The following is a 9,978-nucleotide window of genomic DNA, read 5'->3' on the forward strand; positions in this document are numbered from 1 at the left end:
TTCAGGGTCTTCTTGTTTCATGATTCTTCCACCCTGACAGGATCCAAAGATCCAGACTGACTGAATCCTCCTCACAGCATCATCCTGCCACCACCATGTCTGACTGTATGAAGCGTGTTCTCCTCTCCTTTCTGTCTCCACATGAAGACAACATCTCTGTGAGCACAGAGCTCTAGTTCAGCTTCATCTGCCCAAATGACTTCAGTCTGTGTGCTCTGTCTCCAGGTGGTCTCTAGCAGACTTCAGCCTGTGTGCTCTGTCTCCAGGTGGTCTCTAGTGTACTTAGTTTTCAAATGATATCCAACATCTACAGTTGCACTGGTCCTAAATTAATATCAGTACCTGGGCTTGAATGACCGAATAAATGAAAGTTGTGCGTGCACACACACTAACTGAGCGTGCACATACAACAAAGCCATCCTCGTGCACACACCCTGTGTTATCCCTATGTGTACTTCAAGGGCCAAGTTATTTGGTGATGTCAGCATCACACATCAATGATGACTGCGGTGAAACATGGAGAGGGCTCCAGAGTTCTGCCACTTTTTCAACAACAAAGACACGACTTTCAGAGCTCTGACAGGCCGTGATTGGCCAAAGCAAACCCAGCTGAACGACGTGAAGATGGCAGATCACAGAAGCTTCTCACACAATCTGACAAGAGGACATCAAACTGTTGCCAGTGCTCATCTTTAACTGCTCCTGTTGCCATGGCGTCATCCAATGACAAAAACATCTGCAGCGCTGCCAACGAGGACACAGGATGTTGGCCAAGGACCACAGGAGGTGTTACACACACACACACACACACACACACTTTGGCAGGATTTGTGTTTTGGTCACTACACACATACGGTACAGTATGTTTGCCATCACTGCGGCGGGGCTGAAAGACTTTGTCTGCACTCAACTTTCCAAAAACTATTACAACCACCCAGCTCTAGGTTAATGCTAACAAAAGCACGACTGACACACACACACAGTGGAACAGATGACAGGCGAATAAAAGTGGATGTGGTGAAGGCTGGTCCTCAGCATGAGGTTAAATCACTGCTTATGTAATAAGGTTACCACAGGGTATCCATGATATCACCATCAACTCTGAAACAGCCTGCCTGAGGACCTGAGAGCCGCTGAAAATCTACAAACATTCAACATAAGCAAACTTTTATTTTAGCCTTTGCATAAGAATACTTTTTAACATCATCATCTTTTTGGCTTTTCCCTGCTGTATTATCACGTCTAGTACCTTATTCTATTGCATTGATGCACATTCTTATCTTAATTTCCTTATTTATTTACTTTTATTGCTTCTTTTTTTTAATTCTTAACCACCGAAGTTGTTCAGCAGCTAGCATTGCAGCAGACCAGTCAAAGCAGAAGCTTTACAGAAGGATGAGTCAATCACCATTGACCTCCACGCTAAAACGTCCAACTTTATAGCAGAAACTGCCTGATTGCACCACTGTCTGCCCTCCACAGATCCACTCGCACTACAACACTGTATTTGGCGCCATCTTGGCAGCAAAATGGCGGCAGAAAGAGCCTCTCACACCTCAGAACCCTAATGACCATGTCACAGACGTCTTTATTTATACTTTCTGTTACTATGTAAATATACAGAGACCAACACGGCTCAGCTAGCCATGCGACAAGCTCAAATAAAAGACACAGCATCACGAGTAAGGGCATGGTCTAAACAGGGCAGGTTGTAGCTGCAGCTGTAAACATGTGACTAATATAATGATGTGAAATCTTGCTGTCTGAGAACACCCTGAAACGGTGACAAAAAAAAAAACATCCATTCAGCACATAGCATCCTCTGATCCTTCCTGCTTTCTCCGTCAGTGTAAATACATGGTCCACAGGCAAACACCAACACACACACACACCCTCTACCCCCTACACAGACAAACACAGCCAACGTCTGGTACCTCTTTTATTATGGACGTTCACATGCTGAACCACTCAGACAGCTATTCCTGTGTGAGTTTGTCTGTGTGTCAGTCTGTTTGTGTGTGTGTTGTTTGCAGTGCACTGTGTTTTCCTGCTGGTGGTGGAAGTGATTTGGAAAGAATGCAGTGGAAAAGGGAGGGGCGTCGTGGCTGTTAAACCAGCAGGGACGGGCCTTAAATGAAAGCGCGGCGCTAACAAGGGCGGATGCTAATTGAAGAGCCGCACAGTGTGGGGTCACAAACACACACACATATTTACCACGACACCATGTATACACACATACAGTAAGTAAACACACATGATGGATTTTTAGTTTTTGGGTGTTTGCGGATGTAAACAGGTCCCTGGCTCCAGAGAGACCTCATTAGTGTCCATATCAGAGTGAGGAAATCACACTAGCATCACTGAAAGATCTGAAATCCAGTGCGAAGTGCTGGCCTGTGTTCAGACTACAGTAGCAAAGCTGTCATAGATGTGTTAGCCTACATAGTCAAAACGTGGCTCTGAAGCAGTGACAACAGTGTCTGTAAGTTCCATTTCTTTCACACTTTCTGAGAGACAGTGACCCCTTGGTTTCATTTAGACACAGACACACAGCAGGATCAAAAACATTCTTCTTCCACATTTCCATCTGCATTCCTGCCTCTCTCACTCTATTGTTTGTTGACATATTCCTTCTGGTCATGGATGTGGATTTCTTTCTTAATAGTGCCGTCTGAGTGCCTGTTGTTGAGCTCAGAGCGACGTCCGAAAATGTTACTGCAACCTAGCTAAGTTTGAGATTATAAATGTTAGGCCACAGTAACTCATTCAGACATACGAACGACACGTCCAAGTGCTGCAGGATTAATGGAGATGAGTGCAAGGAGCTAAAGCAACACTTACAAGTTTTTAACATACTTCTGTCTTTTAACCCCCAGAACCCGAAGCCATTTCTGTGCCTTAACTCTCGTTACATTTGTAGTTACTGGGGGTGCATTGTTCACTGCAATAAAGCCTTTCACCTCTATGGAAACAGAACAAACATAGCTACAAGTAAGAAGCACTCAGACATGTCTTTGTGCAGAAAAACACAAAGACAGAAATCATTCTTTAAATATTGATCTAACCCAAAGGTAAACAGGACTACAGCATGTGCAACATTGGAACAGTGGAAAAATAGGAGCTCCACAATCTACAGATATTTAACTATCAGCATTTTTACAGCCTCTACAAACCAGGTTTTTGTTCATATCAGCTGTGGAAAGCCTGCAGGCCAGCCAAACACTCAATGAATTTTTGTCATGTGACTGCTGATCACATGTGAGTTAATCGTGGCTTCCTAGTTGCACTGAGGAGTGCAGTTAACCATCCAGGTATCACTAGAAAGTCTGATTGTGCCTGATCTGAGGGTTTACAGTCTGTGTGGACGGTGGCTTCTGTGTAGGACATTGTGACAGCAGAAAATAAAATGCGAGTGCATTTGTGTGTGTGTGTTTTTTTAACGGTCTCACCTGCTCCTCTGTGATGAGTCCAGTGTGTGTGTGCTCGTTGTCATTGGTGTAGTGCAGAGGCAGGCTCTGACACAGCTGTCCGAGCAGCATGGCCACTTCCTTCATGCTCCGCCAGCAGCATACCAGCACCATCTGGGCTGTCACCCTGTAGCCCTCACCGCCTGGAGTCGACACACACACAGTGACACACAAAGACACGAGTGACAGAAGAAAAGTTGGATCGCTTTTTAGTTTCAATTAATGGCTACCATGCACTCCACAAAGGTTCCAGTGAGTACAGACTTGTTTGAATTTAAAAGAGTTTGATATGCTTTTATTAAACGGACATGGAGACCAGTGTCCCCCTTTTTCACCTGTCAGCATGTGTTTACTGCTCCTACATAGGGCATATTTGGCTGTAATATGTCTGCTTATGCTGTTGTCACTGTAGTTGCTCATAGCCACACGCAGACACACACACTTTACAGCTGGCCATTTGGTTTTCCTTATCACCACATAATTGCAGTTGTTTAGCTAATCATTGCAGAAGATTCCTGGAAGTGACAGACATGTGCATAATGTAAACACCCGGCACAAAGAGGTGAAACACTCCCCCCATCAGGATAACACTAGTACTGCAGATTTAGATGGAATCAGGGTCAGATTTACCCGTGTCGATGGACTGTGCCTGTGTGGCCTGCGTCTGAGTGAGGTCATCTTCTTGCTGCATGTCCAGCTCTCTGGTAGTATTGAAGAAGTCATTGGTGTCCCTGGGCTGAATCTCTTGCAGGATCTTCTGCAAACCAGCTGAGGTCTCTGTTCAAAATCAAACCATTTTCCATGTTTAACATATATAGTTGCTTCAATAGGAGAAGTGAAGAAGACATGAGATCACCTGAGTTGGTATCCATGGGGATAAGACCTTCTGGGGAGGAGCTCTGGACTACGGGGGAGACCACATCAGACATCCTGTAGCACACAGCGATCAGGTCTGACACCAAACGCCTCCATTGCTCTGTCTGACTCAGGCCCCTGATAAACACCCATGTATCACATAAACAGAACACAAAGGGGAAGCAGGCTGTTTAACGTATGATTCATGTTCTCACTCTGTGTTGAGATGCTGCAGGACAGCAGTGATGCAATGAGCTCTGCCGTACAGCGGACACGAAGCAGCTGCCTGCAAGAGAGACGACTCAGCCTTCGACACCTCCGACTGCAAACAGCACAGCAACAACTGAACCACTGAGGAAACAGAAAACAACAATTAAACATGAGCAAGGCAGCGAGCTAATACATTCTGAGGGCTAGGCACATGGATCTTACCTGCCAGAGTGTTAAATTCCACAATGAGCCTCTCAGAAGCCCGGGCTGGTGGAGAGGACGGCTGGAAATCAAGGTCCTGCTCCTTAGCACAGTGCAGCAGAGCCTGGGTCAAGTCTGGCTGGTGCATCAGCAGGTTGAGGAGGTGGGCTGCTGTAACACTGTCAAAGGGTTTCGTGCTGGTACTGAGGTCCAACGCAGCCTGAAGGACACAGCACATCCTCTCCTGCACCTAAAAAAAGTCCAGAGTTGTGTTAGCATTCAGAATAATACACACAGTTTTTAACCTTGGTCTCATAGTGACCTGAAGTCCAACTGCTGATGGAGGAAGCTGCTGTATTAGCACAGAGGCCAGCTGCTTGACCTCCAGGAAGTTGCTGGCAACACAGTAGAGGACGTTCTGTGCATGTGCACTGGTCACAACTTCACCGAGGGCAAACACATCAGGCCCTGAGAAACAACGAGAGGCAGAGGTGAAGAAACACAGCAAGTGAAAAGACCGGTGAAACTGGGCTGGATCATCAGGCTGGCATCCAACAGATGGACACTGCAGCCTCCAACAGTAAAACAGTGGTAAAGCATGGGGCCAAGAATCACTGCTGAGGTGTCACTGAGAAAAATCCAAACTGCTCCGAGCATACTGGGCGGCAACATTTAAGCAGGTGTACCAGTGCTGAAGGTGAAGAGCTGGCCGAGCAGCCCCAGCAGGTGGAGGGACATCAGGCATTTAGAGAAGGAAGCTCCAGGAATCAAAACCTCCAGCAGGCTCACACACAGCCAGCGCAGGAACTCCTGCATCAAAAATAAGACTTTATTTATAAAATATCGTGCCTAAAGGAAGAACTGATTGTGTCTTTGTATGGGGTATACCTTGTACTGACGCAGTGTGTGCTGGTCTTTGTCTATCTGCTCCTGGTCTCTCTCCTGGACCAGCCTCTTCTGCAGCAGCTGGGTGCTGTCCTTCACTCTACAGAGCATCTGGGCAGAGAAGATTTAAAGTTTCATTTAGAGGTGAAGATGATGATTCCTGCATACAAAAACAGGTTCTATCACCTTCTTCAGCAGGCTGACTGTTTGCTGCCTGATGCCTGGTGACTGGCTGTTAAGGTTGTGTGGGAGGAAGTGGTGAATCAGGTCCATTTCCTGTGAGGTCAGAACCTCAGTGCTGCGGTGACTCTCACACACCAAGCCCAAAGCATCCATCCTCACCTGTGTAGGAAGAGGCGATGCTACAAAAACATGTGTACACAGTAAAAACACATGCTAAGGACAGATATACTCACCTGATCGTGTTTGTGTATGAGTGCTTGTTGGAGCAGGGAGAGCGGCACCAGTCCCCCCCACAGACCCTCCTCTGAAGATGGTATGACTCCCTGAGCCCTTGCTGCACGCAGGCATGTCATCAGGGCTCCCAGAGCACCCCGGCTGCCTGAAGAACCTAACGAGAACAGGAAATAAACTTAATAACCACAACAGAACTCTTTGTGAGGCAGAGACATTCTTATGCAGCAATGCTTTACTTGTGCTGCAGGGTGGCATGTTCTGCAGAGCCTGCACCATGTGTGCCAGACTGGAGGGGCTACAGCGAAGCAGCTTGGGCAGGAAGTAGTCCAGGATGTATGTGGTCTGGTCCAGCCTGGCACGACACAACACATGTAGCAGAGGGGTAACCCATGTCTGGTGCCAGCGTTCCATCCAGTCCTCCGTCTCTGCGGCTGTGCCGGCATCACTCGCTAGCTGTGCCTTGTGGCTCACGAACAGCCTCTCCAGCAGGTCGCTGGCGTAAGGAGCCAGCGTCTGATCTCCCATCAAGCCAAGGAGATGTGAGGGCAGCTGGGGCTGAATGTCAAGCAGGTAGCCTGCACCGTACAGCTCTACCAGACAGCCCAAGGAGCCATACTTCCCCCTCATGTGCCACTCCAGCCCCAGCAGATTCTGGGTGAGGTCTGTGATATAAGGATCTTTGGTGGGGTCAGACATGGAAGGGCTGGTGTGCTGATGGAGGAGGAGAAGGTTACGAAACAGGGAGCGTGTTTGGTGGCGGACACCATCTAGCGGATGTTCCCAATGGGAGTAGATGTGCTCCAGAAGCCGTCGCTGCAGCTCCGAGCCTCCGCTGAGGGACTGCTGGAGGCCCGGAGGGCAGAGCTGTGTTTCCCCCTGCAGGCAGTCCAGGGCAGCACCACTCCACAGGGTCAGCACCCGGGCCACCACCATGGCTGTGCTGGACTCCTTTATACTATTAAAAAATACAAATATTCATTACCCCTCAGAAAAGCAGCAATTTTTTCAGAAGCCGTTTCTTTAAAAGACATAACAATACCTAAACTCTGTGATGGAACAGAACTTATTTACCTGACATCTAGATCCAGCAGTGTGTTTGGGACCAGCAGAAGCAGTTGTTCCCACTGCGGGCCTGGGAGGTCACCTTTCCAACTCAACATCGCCAGAGCCCCGTGACACAAATATAGAGAAACACCCGGTGGACGTCCACTGGAACACAGACCCTCACACCTCTGCATGAGCCACCGAGGGGCTGCATCCAGGCCTTGAACAGAACTACACAACAAACTGCAAACCTGGCACACACACACACACACACACAACATTCAACAAGACAGATGCAGATAAGAGCTGCTGCTTCCTCGGTTTAGATTTGCACAAAACATTTAATACAGTTATGTGCAAATATGTAGTGACGTACAATCCAAAGCTTTAAAATCTAAACTCACCACAGAGGCAACATTGTCTCCTGAGCCCATGGCAGACCTGATCAATAACACTACGGCCATCCCAGCTGTGCTTTGAACTGACTGAACAAACTCCTCTGGAAGGCAGAAAGAAATTATGTGAGAACATCTGTCTGAATCTAAAAGTCTAAAAGTCCCATAAGACAGTGTTTTGATGAATGAGTGTAATACCCCTTGCCCCACAAAGGTTCAACTAGCATGGTTTGATTGTTTAGCATTGAGACTAAAGATCTGTTTGTTCGCTTTCGCCGGTTTCTCACCATCAGTGAGGATGTGTATGTAGCAGCTCAGGAGGCGGCCCAGTGTGTCCTCCAGCTCGTCCTCATCCTGTGGAGTCTGCAGGGCTAAACTGAGGGCATCCTGAGATCTCTGCACCACCAGCATGGAGGTCTTTACTGCAGCCAGACAGGAGTGCATCAGCTGGGCCTGGGCAACATGACGACCTGCGAGGCCACTGGAAGTACAGCAGGGGGCGACAGAAGCACACAAATACAGGAGTTCCCAAATGTTAGAAAATCATAGTTTAGTCTTTCCAGTAATATAACATTGTACACTAGCACAGATTTTATTACATACCTGTTCTGTTGAAGGTATTCTCTCAAGACCGTGTGAAGGAAATGCAACACTATACAAAGAAGAAGAAGGCTTGATGAGGTTGAGGCAGAAGCGTGTCTCTAAATGAGACATCATTCCGCTCTAAAAGTTGATTAAAGAAGCACTAACCTCGAGGCAGAAGCTTGTTAATGCATCTCTCACCTGGAGGGAACATTTTGCACGTATTGTAAATCATCATAGTTATTATCACTGGTGGGAAGAGATACCGGCATGTTTGATATCTGCAGAAAGAACAAAGGCATCTGCTCACCAAGAGGGAAGCCGTCCAGACAGGCGGTGATGGTGTCCACATTGTGTGGATATTGGTCTAAACTTGGAGCAGACATGAAGTCAGACAGACAAGCTGCCAAACTGTTTACAGTCTGTTCCTGAAGCCATGCTGGTACCGAACCGAAGGCACTGAGGAAAGCAACAAAGAGACATTATTACATCTTCTTCTCTTAAATGTATTTAACCACAACTAAATAAACTAATTTAGTTTGTGTAGCTTGGTGGGCATGGTAAAAAAATATATGAAACTAAAACTTCTACAAATAATATTTCAACAAAGCGATGACTGAGATGTGTCTGTGTACCTGGCAATGGCTCGACGTAGAGGGTTCTTGGCCTGCAAGGAGGTGTAGACCAGGGCTAGTGTGTGTAGACAGCTGCCTAAAAGACCTCCGTCAGGCTGCTCTGCACTCAGTGCCTCCAACTGGGATCCTACCTGATGTCATTTTCAAACACACATCCGGGTCATAGTACACTATATGGGGGGAATACCATTCCAGTGTACACTAATCATCTGTCTCCACACAGGACAAACCTTTTTAACCAGCTGGATCTGTTGCACTGGGTCTGTCAGCTCCAAACATGACTGCAGGGTCTTGGCCACCTGCCTGAGTCCATCTTCTGCTCCTTCATCAACTGAGAGGGATGCTAGGAAGAGTCAAATGGTAAATATTAGGACATACATACACAGAGAAGAAGAAGAAGAAACACAGCCACACACAGGCTGCTTAACCTGTTATATCCTATAGCATTACAGCTTTATATTAAACATTGTTTGGCCATCAGTATCTCAACTTACCCATCAGCCTGTGCAGCTTCTCCTCATCCAGCACCACAGCCTCAACCTTGGCTGTCTTCTTCTTCTTCTTCACCACCATGACTGTGTTCTGTGTGTGGAGCACCAGCAACATAAATCAGTGCAGTGACATGACTGCATAGACGCTTTTTAGACACTGTCTAACGTGAAATATGGCTTGTTTTTAGACAGAACACAATCTCAGTAGAGTTTTTCCTAATACAAGCCACGCCATACCTTCCTCCTAAAACACGCACAGTGCATACATATCAGCTACGTGTATAATGTTATATCCCCTCTCTAAACAGTTACAGCATCTTTCACCTTACCTTGGCAAATACAAATCCTGCTGCTACAGTTAGCTAGCTATTGCTAGTTGCTTGTTGGCACTGACTCTACGACGTCCCAAATAAAGCCGCCAAAGGCACGTAAACAATACAACAACAAAACGCTTACAAAATAACAGCAACTTCATACAACTGTAATGTTCAAACGTAAAGCTTTCTCCTGAATTTAGCATGTGGTTACTCACTTTTGAGCTCTTCTCTGCCTAACGTTAAAGGTATAAGGACGTTCACTTCCGATATATTTTTTCAGTATAAAATACCTCGTAAAACACAACGCCTGCACAGCAAAACTAAACCCAACAGACATCTAAGCCTTATGAATATTAATATTTTAATTTTAATAAAACACATTTTTTGGAGTTAATTCTGGTGATTTTGTTCATTAGAAAGCTTTACAGACGGTTAACTGTGTTAAATCGATTTTAATTTGAAGTTCTGCTTAGTCACCT

General features: G+C 46.5%; 1 protein-coding gene across 2 annotated transcripts in view; it reads right to left on the bottom strand.

Annotated features, from left to right (window-relative positions):
* The window catches only part of thada (THADA armadillo repeat containing), a 66,342-nt gene extending 56,584 nt beyond the window's left edge, over window positions 1-9,758 (bottom strand). Inside the window, exons 1-21 of one of the 2 annotated variants that reach the window (XM_028423646.1) lie at window positions 9,715-9,758; window positions 9,186-9,273; window positions 8,922-9,034; window positions 8,692-8,822; window positions 8,367-8,515; window positions 8,225-8,257; window positions 8,078-8,126; window positions 7,762-7,955; window positions 7,484-7,578; window positions 7,107-7,330; window positions 6,272-6,990; window positions 6,035-6,189; window positions 5,805-5,960; window positions 5,622-5,729; window positions 5,420-5,543; window positions 5,056-5,201; window positions 4,755-4,983; window positions 4,538-4,673; window positions 4,324-4,460; window positions 4,098-4,244; window positions 3,450-3,610 (exon numbers count right to left, since the gene is read on the bottom strand). In XM_028423646.1, the coding sequence (XP_028279447.1) occupies window positions 3,450-3,610; window positions 4,098-4,244; window positions 4,324-4,460; window positions 4,538-4,673; window positions 4,755-4,983; window positions 5,056-5,201; window positions 5,420-5,543; window positions 5,622-5,729; window positions 5,805-5,960; window positions 6,035-6,189; window positions 6,272-6,990; window positions 7,107-7,330; window positions 7,484-7,578; window positions 7,762-7,955; window positions 8,078-8,126; window positions 8,225-8,257; window positions 8,367-8,515; window positions 8,692-8,822; window positions 8,922-9,034; window positions 9,186-9,264 (3,285 nt within the window). In that variant the 5' untranslated portion in view covers window positions 9,265-9,273; window positions 9,715-9,758. Of the gene's footprint in view, window positions 1-3,449; window positions 3,611-4,097; window positions 4,245-4,323; window positions 4,461-4,537; window positions 4,674-4,754; window positions 4,984-5,055; window positions 5,202-5,419; window positions 5,544-5,621; window positions 5,730-5,804; window positions 5,961-6,034; window positions 6,190-6,271; window positions 6,991-7,106; window positions 7,331-7,483; window positions 7,579-7,761; window positions 7,956-8,077; window positions 8,127-8,224; window positions 8,258-8,366; window positions 8,516-8,691; window positions 8,823-8,921; window positions 9,035-9,185; window positions 9,274-9,511; window positions 9,670-9,714 lie in introns of those variants that run through there. The other variant, XM_028423648.1, reaches the window with a different exon arrangement.
* Between the last annotated feature and the right edge of the window lie 220 nt (window positions 9,759-9,978).

The sequence above is a fragment of the Parambassis ranga genome, chromosome 15 (genome assembly GCF_900634625.1).
Source record: "Parambassis ranga chromosome 15, fParRan2.1, whole genome shotgun sequence".
NCBI classification, from domain to species: Eukaryota; Metazoa; Chordata; class Actinopteri; family Ambassidae; genus Parambassis; species Parambassis ranga.